This window comes from Tachyglossus aculeatus, chromosome 18, assembly GCF_015852505.1.
Source record: "Tachyglossus aculeatus isolate mTacAcu1 chromosome 18, mTacAcu1.pri, whole genome shotgun sequence".
Lineage (NCBI taxonomy): Eukaryota > Metazoa > Chordata > Mammalia > Monotremata > Tachyglossidae > Tachyglossus > Tachyglossus aculeatus.
Window position 1 is genome coordinate 2208944 of NC_052083.1, and position 15866 is coordinate 2224809.

General features: G+C 50.3%; 1 protein-coding gene across 1 annotated transcript in view; it reads left to right on the top strand.

Moving 5' to 3' along the window:
- The window catches only part of TSNARE1 (t-SNARE domain containing 1), a 239421-nt gene that overhangs the window by 120824 nt on the left and 102731 nt on the right, over window positions 1–15866 (top strand). Inside the window, exons 6-8 of the mRNA XM_038760394.1 lie at window positions 1011–1085; window positions 1716–1772; window positions 14791–14961. Of these exons, the coding sequence (XP_038616322.1) occupies window positions 1011–1085; window positions 1716–1772; window positions 14791–14961 (303 nt within the window). The remainder of the gene's footprint in view (window positions 1–1010; window positions 1086–1715; window positions 1773–14790; window positions 14962–15866) is intronic.

The following is a 15866-nucleotide window of genomic DNA, read 5'->3' on the forward strand; positions in this document are numbered from 1 at the left end:
TAGGCTGTTGACTTTCTTAATAACCCAGAGAACCTCTCGGGCAGTGTATGGTTTCCATATTGTGGGCTCTGGAGTGTCTTAGCATAAAAAGGAAATCGGGTGTACGCCCGGAGTTAAGAACCCCAGTCTCTCCAGACACCAATCATTGCAGGCCCAGTGAGGGGCTGGTCTACACTGAGGACTCTGGGTAGCTCTCTGGAAAGTGACTCTGCCCTGAGCAAATTTTTTCTTTCCCCTCTTCACTGAATCTTTCTACCAGAATGATTAGTCCTCTCACTGGATGTAAATGATAAGTTTGGTGTTCTTCTCATCCCCCAACACCTTGGCTTTTTTCACGGCTGCCCCCAGGAAGAGACACTGGGGAGGGAGCTCAAGGAGAAATAGGGGTGGGCGAGCGGGCAGGACCCAGAGTTTGCGAAGGCTAGAGTGGCCAGTCCTCCTGATATCAGCTGGTCTGTCCCTTGACTGGTGTGTGTAAGGCACTGGGTGGACACTTCTTCATCCGGCATTTAAAATTCCAGTGCCCAACCTGCCCCCGCCGCAGCCCCTGCTGCCAAGTTCTGCCATCTACAGAGGGTGCCTGTGTGCCCAGGGACCTGGGAGGGGAAGTCAGCAGCTCTGGAGCTGGGAAGGTGGGGTCAGGACACCTTGAAGAAATGCTCTAGGGGGGAGCGGAGGTGGGCGGACCACAGCTAAAATGGAGCCCAGGGCAACTGTAATGATTTGTGCCAGCATAAATATGTGACATCACACACGTCCCAGAGTCTGGGTCTGCCGAGAGGTGTTCCTGGCTTCCTTAGAGGTGAAGAGGGGTGAGAGGGCCCCATTCAGTGTAGGCCGGTGTTCTAGTGCTGTCTGTCATTCACACCAAGTGCCATTCGAGCTCAAATCCTGACCCAGTTCTGCACCTACCGAGGTGGTTTTTGGGAGGCAGGCTGGGGAAAGGCCCGGGTTATGAGATGGGAGAGCCTCGGCTCATCTGTGCACTAACTTTTGACTGTCAATTCCAGCAAGAGCGACTTCAACTGGACCGTCTTAAGAACCAGTTGTCAGATGCCATCCAGCGATACGGGGCCATGCAAAAAGTAAGGGGGGTTTTGTCCTGATGCTCAAGCTGGCTCTCCACAAGCAGTTCACTTTGTCTCCTTGCCCCCTGCCCTCCACCCCGTCCACCAGCCTTGGGCTGGCTTATTCCTATGGACCTGGTTGAAAATCTCAGGAGGGGGTGGCTTCGAGATCAAGAACAGGTGGGGAAACCCAGAGCCAATGAAAGACCTGACGAAGGGGAGGAGGACCCAGCTCAACCCATCCTCTCCAACCCTCTGCCTGTAATACCCAGAACTCAGCAGCTCCTGAAGCGAGCCAAAGGCAGCCCTTTCTCACAGTCCTCCAGGACGCTCACCTAGCTGGGTCATGTGCCCCAAGAACAGCAGAGGTATGGGAAGCTAGAGGAAGGTGGTCTGGCTGATCTCTGGATAGTCTCGGAAGGTGACCTGGCCTCATCCCTCAGTGGCTCTGGGGGTGCACGAGAGGGAAGGGGAGGGGTGCAGAGGGAAAACCAGATTGGGGTTGAAGTTTTGGAGTCCTGGGAGGACGCGGTGATGAGGCTTTGCAGAAGAAAGTTGAGAACCCCAGGATGCTGCTCTGTGTATTTGACCTCCACCCTTCTCTCCTCCCGCCCCCTCTCCGCCTCCCCCCTGTGCTCTCTCCGGCAGAAAATTGCAGAGAAGTCCAAGTCCCTGCTTCCTGTGGCTCCGCGAAGTGGAAAGCAGGTGGGTGAGACCGTGACTGCCCTCCGTGGGAGCAGTGTGGTCAGGGGCGAAGCCACAAAGCACTAATATTGCCATAATTCATTCATTCATTCAATTGTATTTATCGAGCGCTTACCGTGTGCAGAGTACTGTACTAATTGCTTGGGAGAGTGCAGTAGAAAAATAAACAGAAGCATTCCCTGCCCACAAAGAGTTTACAGTCTAGAGAGGGGAAGGCAGAGAGTAATATAAATAAATAAAATACGAAAGTGTTGTGGGGCCAGAATAGGGGAAGAACAAGGGAGCAAGTCAGGATGATGCAGAAGAGACTGGGAGAAGAGGAAAGGGGTGTGCTTAGTCAGGGAAGACCTCTTGGAGGAAATGTGCCTTCAATAAGGCTTTGAAGTGGGAGGGAGTAATTTTTTGTCTGATTTGAGGATGGAGGGGGTTCCAGGATGAGGCCGAGGGGTCGGCGGCAAGCTGGGCAAGACCGAGGCACAGTGAGAAAGTTAGCTTTAGAGGAGTGAAGTGTGCGGGCTGGGCTGGGGAGTAGGACACTCAGGGATCACCCGTCCTTTCCAACAGGACCTGGTGGTTGGCCCAGGGTCATCTCCATGGATGCCTGGGCACTGCCCACAGTCCAGGATGGGGCTGGGACCAGGGGAGCCCTTGGGAGTTAGGTTTTTATGCTGAGAAGTTGTACGGCACAGGTTTGGGGGTCAGGAGACCTAGATCCTAATCTTGGCCGTGCCACTTGCTACCTGTGTGCCCCTGGATTCTCTGCTCAGGGTTGGGGATCAGGAGACCTAGATCCTAATCTTGGGCGTGCCACTCGCTAGCTGTGTGCCCCTGGATTCTCTGCTCAGAGTGCTCTCACACTGGCAGCAGGAACTGTCGGCTGGAGCAGGACTCCTCCCAGCCCCCCACCCCGCCTGCCACCATTTTCCACATTAGGGCTCGCAGCTGAACTATTTACCTGAAAGAAGAAAATGGCAAAGAAGAGGGTGTGCTTCTCCCCACCCCCCAAGCGTCCTCCGCTCTAGGGGAATGGTTCCATTTGCACCTTGCCCCCCTGTTGACGCAGGCAGGGGTCTGTAAGACCAGTGCTACTCGGCTCATGTCGGGTAATCTCCCTTCCCGAGAGGCCATTTTTAAGGTTTCTTTAAAGCCAAAAAGAATGGTTTTATCTGCTCTCGTCAGAAGCCCATTCAAAAGGCTATTCTTTAGCAGGCAAATTGGATTTCATATTCCTCCGGTGTATTCTAAGAAACAGAGAGAGAGGCCGGCCCTTCCCTAGGAGAAAGAGGAGGAGGGGTTGGTGGGGAGGGGGAAGATAGGGAGGGAAAGAAGAAGGGGAAGGGATGGAGGAGAAGGAGGATGACGCCTTTGTTCGGCTGGTCTACAGGCATGTGACCCTACCAAATCCATTTGGCACCCGCGCCTCTCCGATCTTGCCTGGATCACCTGGGCGATAAATCTGTAATCCAAGGGCCCAGGTGTTAAAGACCCAAATTGAGGCTTTGAGAGGAAAAGAAAGAGCAGCAGCACAAACCCTTCTAGGAGGAAAAAGGCTGAGGAGCTGCTGAAGTGTGTGCCAAGCTCTTCTGTCAGCACACTCGGCTTTCTGGAAATGGTGCCGCCTGCGTTCCTGGCTGGCTGGGGAAAGTCCCCCTGTTGGGGTGGAACGGATGGAATCCAGCAGTAACGTCATCCCCTGGGGGTCTGCTGGGGACATCCAGACATCCCCCCCCTCCTCCACCTCCTTCCCCTTCCTTCACAGCAACCGCATGGAGTGGAAGTTTAGGGGACCGCGTGAGGTAAATGACCTCCTTCATTCTAGGATGAGTATGATGATGATAATAAGGGTACTAATAATAGTGGTATTTTTTAAGTGCTTGCTATGGGCCAAGCACTGTACTATGAACTGGGTTAGATTCAGGATAATCCGGTGAGACACAGCCCCTGTTCCACGTGGAGCTTCCAGTTTATATGTAGGAGGGAGAGCAGCTATTGGATGCCCATACCACAAGTCCCAGAATGCTGCTGTCCATCTAGAGAAAGTGAGCAAGAGCAGCATATTAGTTTTAGTTGATGATATTAGTATTATCTGTGGGCCTGTAGCTGAATGTTTGGCAAGGCTTACTTTCTGCAGGTGCGGGAGTGGCTGAAAGGATCCACAGTCCGGTCCTTTCATCGCTCAATCATGTGCAGAGCACTGTATTAAATGCTTGATAGAGTGCCATAGTGTGTGTGTGTATGTGTGTGTGTGTTTGTGTGTGTCTGTGACTGTCTGACTGAATTCAGCTCCTGCCTTGAAACCATGCAGGGAAGCAGCATGGCCTAGTGGAAAGAGCACTGAATTGGTTGTCAGAAGACTTGGGTTTTAATCCCGGCTCCACCACTTGTCAGCGTGGCTCAGTGGAAAGAGCACTGGCTTTGGAGTCAGAGGTCATGGGTTCAAATCCCTTCTCCGCCAATTGTCAGCTGTGTGTCTTTGGGCAAGTCACTTAACTTCTCTGGGCCTCATCTGTAAAATGGGGATTAAGACTGTGAGCCCCCCATGGGACAACCTGATCACCTTGTAACCTCCCCAACTCTTAGAACAGTGCTTTGCACATAGTAAGCATTTAATAAATGCCATCGTTATTATTATTATTGTCGGCTGAGTGACCCTGGGCAAGTGTGGAGAGTACTGTGCCAAGCGCTTGGGAGAATATAATATGAGAGAGTTGGTAGACACATTGCCTGCCCACAATGAGCTTACAGTCTAGAGGGTAAAATAAGGTGGGAGAGGAGAGGTTGGTCAGGGAAGGCTTCCTGGAGGAGAGGAGATTTTAGTAGAGTTTTGTTAGAGGGAACAGTGGCGGCATGGCAGAAATGCAAGGGAGGAAGCTGAAGGGAGGGCATCAGCAAGGGGTTGTCAGCCAGAGAGCTGAGAGCTAGGCACAGTGAATAGGTTATCCTATTAATAATCGTGATGGTATTTATTAAGAGTTTACTATGTTCTCGGCACTGGGGAAGATTAGAATCCTAGGCTAGAAAGGCCTTATTTTGACCCGGTTAATGGCATTGCTCATTATGATCTAATGTCCTCTCTGATTATTCGAATTTGCAGAATGCTCTGTTTCCAGTCAACAGTGGAATTTCAATTCCCATTTAACTGGAGACCTCTGTGGCCCATGGAGTTAAATAAGCTTTTTCCAAGGGCCGTGGCCAAAACCCCAGGCTGCCTGGAGCTTTTAGCTTCTAAAGATGGGGATTCTGGGAGGGTCAGGGCCAGCTTTGGGGAGGGGGTCTGGGGCCACGCCAGGATCCCCCAAATAACCATCTCCAATTGGATATTTGATGAGCGTCCTTGAGGTCCCCAGAGTTTAACACTTGTTTTATTTTCTGAGCGTTTGAAGATGTTGGGTAGACAGTGTGAGGGATGTTTTATCAGTAAACAAGCAGCACCCAACCGGTGCTTGCATTCACTCTGAGATAAAAGAAAACAAACTCTAGACCATCTGGAGCATCACTTCATTCATTCATTCATTTGTATTTATTGGGCACTTACTGTGTGCAAAGCACTGTACTAAGCACTTGGGAGAGTACAGTACAACAACAAACAGACACAATCCCTGCCCACAATGAGCTCACAGTCTAGAGGGGGAGACAGACATTAATATAAATAAATAAATAGATAAATAAATTACAGATTTGTACAGGTATAAACATACGTGCTGTTGCCTTCTGTGCACTTTGGCAGTGTGTTTTTCTCTCCCAGTTAAAACAAGTTTATAGGTGTTTGCCTGTTCCACCGCCTGTAGAGAAGCAGCGTGGCTCAGTGGAAAGAGCACGGGCTTGGGAGCCAGAGGTTGTGGGTTCTAATCCTAGCTCCGCCACTTATCAGCTGTGTGACTTTGGGCAAGTCACTTAACTTCTCAGTGCCTCAGTTACCTCATCTGCAAAATGGGGATTAAGACTGTGAGCCCCATGTGGGTAGGGACCGTCTCTCGATGTTGTCAACTTGTACTTCCCAAGCACTTAGTACAGTGCTCTGCACACAGTAAGCACTCATTAAATACGAATGAATGAATGAATGTGGGACAATCTGATTACCTTGTATCTACCCAGCGCTTAGAACAGTGCTTAATAAGTACCAAAATTATTAATTATTACCCATGGGGCCTGTCCTTAGAGTGAATGGGGAGGGGTAGGAAGCAGAGCTGAGTTCTGGGGGAGCAGACTGTTTTGGGGCTCCAGGTGGGGGAGCAGAACTACCACTCACTTGTTGCCTTCCGTCTCTCAGAGAACACCTCAACCTTGCAGAGATAAGCCGAAGTGACCAAGAGAGCCTAACCGCTGTATATTCTCTTCTCCCCCATCCCACCCCTACAGCCTACATTCTCAATCATTCCTCAGTCAATCAGTCAGCGGTCTCTCCCGGGCACTTAGTACAGTTCTCTGCTCACAGGGAGTACTAAATAAATCAATTGTATTTATTGAGCGCTTACTGTTGGAAGAATACCGCACTAAGCATTTGGGAGAGTACAACACAACAATATAACAGACACACTCCCTGACCAGAACAAACTTACAGTCTAGAGAGGCAGGCAGACATTAATATAAATAAATTATGGCTATAAACATAAGTGCAGTGGGGCTGGGGAGGGTGATGAGTAAAGGGAGCAAGTCAGAGTGACGCAGTATCAAGTACCACTGATTGATTGATTTGATTTTAGCACTTACTGTGTGTAAGCACTGTACTAGGCACTTGGGAGACAGAATATAATGTTTTTTAATGGTATTTGTTAAGTGCCAAGTATGTGTTTAGCACTGTCAGGTTGGACAAAGTCCCTGTCTCACAAGGGGCTCACTTGCTAAGAAGGAAGGAGGGGCAGGAGTGTGGCCATGTCTGTTGAAGAGGATGAGGTGGGAAGGGGGCTCAGGGGTGTGGCCAAGGGGAAGGGCTCACAGTCTAAGGGGTTGGGAGGGGAGTTGGTAGACATAATCCCTGCCCTCAAGGAGTTTACAGCTAGTGTTCTCTCCTCCTGCACCCTGACCTGATAGAACCTTGCCGTCCCCATTTCCTCTTTCCATCATCATTTCCGTCATCTCCACCTCATCGTCAGTATTTAATGAGCACCCCCAGGGCAGAGCACTGAACCAGATCCTTGGGAGCAGCCAAGACCAGTTGAATGTTTTTAGGGAATTAGGGAGTGTTCTTCCAATATCACAAGCCTGCTCTGGGTACAGCGTGATTTGGTGATGGAAGAAACGGTCATGTAGGGCACTGGGACAGGGGAATGCTACAGTGAACCTCCTGGAGTCACTTCGATAATCAGTCAATTAATGGCACTTATTAAGCACTGACTGCATGTGGAGCACTGTACAAAGTGCTTCGGAGAGTCCGGTATAACACAGTTGGTAGACACATTCCCTGCCCACAACGTGCTTACAATCTAGAGGAGGAGACAAATATTAATAAAGAAAGAAAGTGCCAGGCTTCGTCCCACCACTGAACCAATAAAACACAGTTGGTAGGCACGTTCCCTGCCCACAACGAGCTCACAGTCTAGAGGAGGGGGAGGCAGACATTAATGAAGAGAGAAAGTAAGCTGGGCTCTGTCCCACTGCTGAATTGAGCCAGAAAACAAACCCCGAATGAGGGCCCGTTCTCAAGAGATAGCTCGAAATCAGACAGCAGCAAAGCAGAATGCAGGCGGGGAGGAAGTTGGTGCTGAGAGACTGGAGTCTGAGCTTCCTTGGGGACCTTCAGCCCTGAACCTGCTCCAGGGGCATCACCTTCCTCCTCTCCAAGCCCCCCAGTTCCAATAAATACCATGACTACTACTCCTGCTACCATATGCAGAAAATGACCGGGCAGGCCTCTCCAGCGGGAGCGATCCAAATCAAGTCTGTGCTTTTTAGTGCTGGCCTGTGCTCTTGAGGGGGCAGCTATTTGCAAGGCCGAGTTAGAGCCAAAAGCAGTTTCTCCTCATCTGAGAGGGGATCCAGGGTGCTTCTTTTCCTGCCTACACAGTTAATGATTATTTCCCTCGTTTTGAAATAATAATATCCATTGGGAAAAGAATGGTAAAGCATGGTTAATATGCATGAAATAACAGCTCAGGAACAGAGATAAGAATGTTCAAAGGCCCAGGGGAAGAGAGGAAGATGGAAAACAAGGTCTTACATGCACTTTATCCGGTGACATGTTTTTCTCCCCCAGTTAAAACAAGTTTATAGGTGTTTGCCTGTTCTGCCATCCCTGGGGCCTGGGCTTGAAGTGAATGGGGAAGGGCAGGTAGCGGAGCTGAGTTCCGGGTGTACAGACTGTTTTGGGGCTCCGGGTGGAGGAGTAGAAATCCCACTCAGCTTTCTCCCCACTCTCCGGGCAAGTCTATTGGTGAGGCGTCCCCCACACGATGGGCTTGCTGGTTGACGGACGGCTACGTTTTGACAGGGTGATCTAATGCTAACTCTGCCCCTTCACCTTCTCCCGCTGGTAATGACAATTGTGGCATTTGCAGCGTGGCTCAGTGGAAAAGAGCACGGGCTTTGGAGTCAGAGATCATGGGTTCAAATGCCGAATCCGCCAATTGTCAGCTGTGTGACTTGGGGAAGTCACTTAACATCTCTGGGCCTCAGTTCCCTCATCTGTAAAATGGGGATGAAGACTGTGAGCCCCACGTGGGACAACCTGATCACCTTGTAACCTCTCCAGCGCTTAAAACAGTGCTTTGGACATAGTAAGCGCTTAACAAATACGATTATTATTATTTGGTAGGAGCTTACTATGTGCCAAATACTGTACTAAGCACTAGGGTAGATACAAGATCACCAGCTCAGACACAATCTCTGAGCCACATGAGGCACGTTGTTTAAGTAAGAGGGAGACTAGGTATTTAATCCCCATTTTAGAGATGAGGAAACTGAAGCACAGAGAAGTTAAGTGACTTGCTCAAGATCACACAGGAGGCAAGTGGCAGTACAAGGATTAGAACCTAGGCCCTCTGGCACCCAGGCCCATGCCCTTTCCATTAAGCCAACTTGCTTCTCCAACTAATTACCCCATTAATTCCCAGGACCCTGATTCTTAACAACCCACCAGCTTCCTCTTTCACTTGTGTATTCATGTTCTTCCTCTGTACTTGTGTGTGTGTGTGTATGCGTGTAGTCGGATGAGCACACACACATTTGCGTAAACATATTATAATCAATCCCACCTGCTCTCTTCCAACTTCACGAAGTTGGCATGAAATCAATGAGATCAGTGATAGGATTGTGATTTGGGGGTGGGGAAATGGCAGTCTCTCTAGGCCCGAAACCCTGGCTCCAAGGGGTCCTTTATCTGGGGTTTTGTTTTTATTTTTGGCTGGGTGAGTGGGAGGAGAATGACAAAAAAACATGTCCCATCCTCTCCCCTTCCTCTGTGTAAGCTGCAGGCTATGGAAATGCTCTAGAACAGTGACAGGTGGGAAATGCTTTTTCTGCAAAGCAGTCTGGGAAAATCTCAGAGGCTGAGTTATATGATTGCCAACATGGAGGATTTTTGCATTGTTGGTAAAGGACTCCCAGCAGGGTTCTGGGATGATGGGACGTGGATGGGGTGAGTGGGAAGAAGGGTTTACCACACGCTGTAATGGGGTAGGAAATGGTCAAGAGCAGGGTTTAACGGTCCTTTTGTAAAGGGAAAGAAGAGGAGGAGAAACACCTAGGTGCTTAGTGAATCTTAACCTCCCAAGAAGGAGAGCCCACCTCTAGGTACTGTGATATTTGTTAAGTACGTAGTCTTTGCCAGGTGCTGTGCTAAGTGCGGTGATTGACACAATCAGATTGGACACAGCCCCTGTTCCACATGGGACTCGGCCTAAAAGGGAGGGGGAGCTGGTATCTTAGCCCCATTTTATAGGTGAGGAAACTGAGACACAGATACATCCACTGACTACCTCAAGGTCACAAAGTGGGCGAGTGACAGGGATGGGATTGGAACCCAGGCCTCCAGATTACCAGGCCCCTGCTGTGTCTCTGTAAGTGTTAGGTACCGTTCTTCCTCTAGGCAAGGCGGCAGGCGTGACTGGCAGTTGGGGAAAGGGCAGCATTGTTCTGAGGAGGCCGGCCCTGGGGGTCTCTGGGCTGGGCGGGGCCCAGTGGGCAGCCAGTCAATAAACTCCTGGGCATGGCTCGTTCAGGACATCGTATGTGAGATGAGCTCAAAAAGCTTACAGTTTATCTGAGGACACACAGACCCTAAAATTCAATACAGAGAGCAGGTTGTATAAAGATATGTACATAAACTGTGAGTGACTGAGTGGAGGTGGAGTGCTGAAATGGCAGTAGGAGGGGAAATTGGGTGGGGACATGTGAGATTGATGAGGGAAGACCTCCTGGAGGTGATGGGATTTCAGAAGGGCCTGGAGGATGGGGAGAATATGGTCTGCTGGTTAAGAAGTTCCAAGGAGGAGTGAGGGTGTGAGTGAAGAGTGAGGGATAAGAGAGATGGCTATTGGGCTCAGTGGGATCTTGATTCTTGAGTGACCAAGGTCAAGTCCAGTAATCTCTCTGAGCCTCAATGTTCCCATCTGTGGAAGGGGGTTGATCACCCGGGCTTCTCCCCATTTCACGGGCATGTTGAGAAGATGGAATGCTATCACTGACATTGGAATGCTGCGGAAAAGTAAAGGGCTCTCTGTGCTAATTGATGAGGTCAGAATGATGTGGGGAATACTGACTGGAGGGGAAGGAGAGACTGAGCAGAGAAGGTGGCCTGTATAGCGGCGGGGAGGGCAGATTTTGGGGGCAGGCAAAAAAGCCGATTGATCCCGAAACCACACCTGCCTGCAAAGCAGCACTGGGAGAATTCAGCGAGTTACTCTACGCTCTGTGAATGACCATCTTTGCACATGGCTGTTTAAAGGGACCCCAAGGGCAGGTCCCCTCCACTTCCCTGCTTATTGTTAATGGGAGGTTGATTGGAACAGTGAGGCCCACCGCTGAGGAAGCTGGTGATTCATGCCCACAGTTGGCGGGGGTCTAGCCAGGGGCCATCAGTGAAACTGACCACAGCATCCGTCAACTTCCAAAGGCCAGGATTACCGGCCCGCCACTCAGGCATCCCGTTAGTCCCCTTTAACCACCCACTGACTCGATTTACTGGGTAGGCAGACTCAGAGGCCGGTGGCCTCCATGCTGAGGAGGGAGAGTGCCCTGCACCGCGCTCTTCAGGGATGGGATAGCTGCGGGTCTAGCGCCATCATTCAGGACCCGGAACAGAAGCAGATGATTCCCTCAGCCCATCCCAAAATGCTTGATCATCAGCTGTCAATCAATCGATGGCATATATTGAGCTCTTTCTGTGTATGGCATACTGTACTAAGGGAGAGCACAAAATGATAGGGTAGGTAGATATCCCTTTTTAAAATAAAAATTTAAATTATTTTTTAATGCACTTTGTTAAGCGCTTACTAGGTGCCAGATACCGTACTAAGCACTGGGGTAGATACAAGCTAATCAGGTTGGGCACAGTCACTGTCCCACATGGGGCTCACAGTCTTAACACCCATTTTACAGATGAAGGAACTGAGGCACTGAAAAGTGAAATGACCCACCCAAGGTCACACAGCAGACGAGTGGCTCAGGTGGCATTAGAACCTAGGTCCTTCCAACTCCCAGACCGGTGCTCTATCTACTAGGCCAGGCTGCTTCTCGTTGTTTGCAGGGATTGTGTCTACCCACTGTGTTGTATTGTACTCTCCAAACACCTAGTACAGTTCCCTACTTACAGTAAGCACTCAATAAATACCATTGATTGATTGATTACCATTGTTTAGGGGATCCCTTCATCCCCTGCTGCACCTCCCTCCCTTCCTCACTAATATTTCCAGTTCTCCCAGTGCCCCCCTCTTTCCCCACCACCTTTTAATAAAAATAAATAACCTGCCGAAACACAATTCTAGGCTCTTGTAGTGTATCAGTGGAATGAGAGCTGGGAGAAAGCCAGCCAATCCAGATCAATAAGCTTTATTGTTGTAAATTTATGGCTAAATGAAAAAATCTGGAAAGCAATAAAGACTTCAAACTCAGGTTCCCTCCCCCGAGCCCTCTGCCTCCCCATGACATGGCGGGTGTGCTCCATGTGCAGAAGTTGACGTCACCCTTGGCCCTCTTTTCCCACCTGTATTAATAATAATAATAATGATGGCATTTATTAAGCACTTATGTGCAAAGCACTGTTCTAAGCACTGGGAATGTTACAAAGGAGATCGGGTTGTCCCACGGGGGGCTCACAGTCTTAATCCCCATTTTACAGATGAAGGAACTGAGGACCAGAGAAGTTAAGTGACTTGCCCAAAGTCACACAACTGACAATTGGCAGAGCTGGAATTCGAACCCATGACCCCTGCCTCCAAAGCCCATGCTGTTTCCACTGAACAACGCTGCTTCTCTAGCCATGCTGCTTCTCCCCACCCTTTCAACTCCTACTACCCTGAATATCCCGCCTCCTCCTCTCCCTGAGGGTCTTGCATCCCATCCAAATTCCAGGCCCAGTTTGGCCTGTTCCCTGGAAGTGGGAGCATTTTATTCCCTCCAGCTTCCTTGGCTTCCCTCTTCTCCATGAGGTGATGATTATTACAGCTTCCTAGCCTCCATTCTGGTTCCACCTCCTGCCCCTCTCACCCCCTTTTACGATATTTATTAAGTGCTCACTACGTGTCAGGCCAAGTGCTGGGCTAGATATAATATAATCAGGTTGGACACAGTTCGTTTCCCAACTGGGGCTAACAGCTTTAATCCCCACTTTACAGATGAGGGAACTGAGGCACAGAGAAGTGAAGTGATTTGCCCAAGGACACACAGCAGACAAATTCTGCAGTTAGGATTCATTCATTCATTCAATCGTATTTCTTGAGGTCCTTAGAACCTAGGTCCTCTGACTCCTATCCATTTAGGCCACACTGTTTCATGCCCCTGGAGAATGTACCAGGATGCAGTACAGTGGGGAGATGCATGAGTTCCCTACCCTCTTCAGCAACTTCCCATCACTGTCCAGTTGGTTTCTTTGTGGGCAAATAGCAAGTGACATAAAGGGTTGCCCCTGGTCAGGAAGTTCTTCAGATCTAATCCCAACCTCTCCTGCTGCAAAAAACCCATTTCATACACAATCAATCAATCAGTGGTCCTTATTGAAGACCAAGGAATGTGCCTGTTATATCATTATACTGAGAAGCAGCGTGGCTCAGTGAAAAGAGCACGAGCTTGGGAGTCAGAGGTCATGGGTTCAAATCCTGGCTCTGCCAATGGTTAGCTGTGTGACTTTGGGCAAGTCACTTAACTTCTCTGTGCCTCAGTTACCTCATCTGTAAAATGGGGATTAAGATTGTGAGCCTCCCGGGGGACAACCTGATCACTTTGTAACCTCCCCAGTGCTTAGAACAGTGCTCTGCACATACTAAGTGCTTAATAAATACCATTATTATTATTATTATTATTATTCTGTACTCTCCCAAGCACTTAGTTCAGTGCTCTGCACACAATAAGCGCTCAGTAAATAGTCGACTGACTGATTGACGGTGAGACCCACTGCAGGTCAACTCAACTTCTTTGAGTCCTGAATTCTCCAACTGGGCAGTGGGGAGAATCGTTCTTGCCTCCAGCCGAGACTTCTCACAGCAGCGTTTTGAAGGCAGGCCAACCCACCGTTTTGGAAAGGGGAGAGGTATGCTAAGCTGGAGAAATTAAACCATAGATGAACAGAACTCTGGAAAACCAGGGCTCTGATGCACAACACCCAACTAACGAGAGAAACCCCAGGCTTACTGCAGCCACTGATGTTCCAGACAGTCATTGCCCTCCTTGGCAGGCTGGCGATGTCATTTCTGGCTGGACCTGGCCCTTTTGAACGGACGTGGGGGTGGTTCTGGGGAGGGGGGTGAAACACTGGAGGAGTCCAGCTCCCTCTGCCCCTCAAGCTGGCAGAAGCCCTCCTGAAGTGGCCACTCGAGGATGATGAGGTGAGAGACCTCTGACATTTCAGAGTCACCCCCTATGGCCCTGACACCCCAGCAGAGCACTAAGGAGATGGCAGGGCAAGTCTTATTAAGGTGGAAATGTCAGCCAAATACCAGCCTGCCTTCCCGCGGGGCTCTGGATAGCTGGGAAAGTTCCACTGCGGAAATGTCACGGCTGTTCCCCTCCCCGCCCCCTGCCCGGGCCCCCAGAGCTGGGAGAGGGTGTCAGGGTGGAGCCTCTGGGTGGGATGCTAGAGGTCAACTGGTCCGAGCCTCTGCCCCTAGCTGGATGGGTCCTTTCCCCAGACTGCAGCCTCTGGCAACACGTCTCTAGGTGTTGCCAACTTGTACTTCCCAAGCGCTTAGTACAGTGCTCTGCACACAGTAAGTGCTCAATAAATACGATTGATTGAATGAATGAATGAATGAATGGACTCCAGTCTCTGCCTTGGCAATCTCGCTGTTCTTTGTGTCAGTCCTAGGTCCATGTTTTGGATGGAGTTCCTCCAGGTGGACTGTCCTGTGGAGCCTGGCCTCCTTATGCTTCCCCATATTATCCAAATACCCCCCCATCCTTGCTCCCTCTTCTTGCTTAAATCCTGGCTCCCGGCCACCTCTGCCAGGCAGCCTTGCCTGATTTCTCCCCGACCCCCAATTCCAAAGTCCTCATCGCTTCTTGCCCCCACTCCCTTTTGCCCCATCTTTTTGGGGAGGGACCATCTGAGGAGACCGGGAGCCAGTCGAAGGCGGGGCTGTGTTTGGGCTGGAGCAGGGACCTCGGGTGTTTGAGATCCCTTGGCTGACCAGTCGGGATTTGTTGGCTGATGGGATGGGTTTGGATAGTCAAGTCTGCACGAGCTGGATCGCCTTTGCTTCTGCGGGCTGCCAAGCAGCTCCTGGGTAAGTGGCGGGAGCCAGAGCTTATCTGCTAGGGACTGGCACCAGGTGGTAGGAAGCTGGGATCTGTCTGGCCTCCGGAGCAGGATTGGGGGGATGAGTCCCCCACCCCAACACCCATGTCCCTCCTCCTCCTCCTTCCGATGCAGAGTCCCAGGACCCCATTCTCCGACCTGGCGGACGATGAGAAGATCTTCAGTGGGGCGGACGGTCCGTGGCAGAGCCAGGCCCAGAGCCAGGACCAGGCCCTGCTGGCCGAGATCACCGAGGCCGACCTGGACACCATCCGCCAACGGGAGGAGGCTGTCCAGCAGATAGAGGTGAGAAATTCATTTTCTTGAGGAGATGGAAAAGCTTGGCCAGTTGTCCAGTGAGGCCAGGTCCTACCTAGGATACTGGGAGAAAGGGGGATGGGGACTGGGCATTAATTACTGTTCCCCAGGTTTGCCAGCCCTCCGGCTCCTCCCAACAGCAGCAGGCGAGCCGCTGATCTCTGCAGGCCAAGGTTTCTACCAAGCATGCATTATGGACTGAGCCCCGGCCTGCTGTTATCATTCCAGGGAAGGTGTCTACCCACTCCAATCAATCAATCAATCGTATTTATTGAGCGCTTACTGTGTGCAGGGCACTGTACTCTCCCAAGGGCTTAGTACAGTGTTCTACACAATGAGCACTCAATCAGTACCACTGATTGAGTCTTCATTGCAATCACTGAGTGCTTCAGACAGTGCTCTGCACACAGTAGATGCTCACTATATTCTCTTGATTCTTGTGGGCAAGGAGCCTTTGTACTAACTGTTGTATCTTACCCTTCCAAGCTCTTAGTACAGTGTTCTGCACACAGTAAGCACTCAATAAATACCATTGATTGATTGGATGGTGGCTCACTCCGTGAAGGGCAGGCGGTGTACTGAGTGCTGGGGACAGGCTGCAGGGTAATAATCATGACATAGTCCCTGGACCTCAGGAGGCTCATGCTTTAAAATGGGGGTAAAGGAGCAGAGAGCCTGCTGTCAGACACAAGAGGTAAGATTAGCGTGTAAGTCATTCTGTTTATGTCCCCCAGCAGATTGGAAGTTCTGTGAGGGCAGGGAACATGTGTCCTGTGTCTATGGCACTCCCTCAAGAGCTTAATATAATGCTTTGCTCCATGATTATTATTAATTGATTGATTAATGCACTTCTGACAGTCTGACGGGGGGAGAGGACACACACTAACAATAAA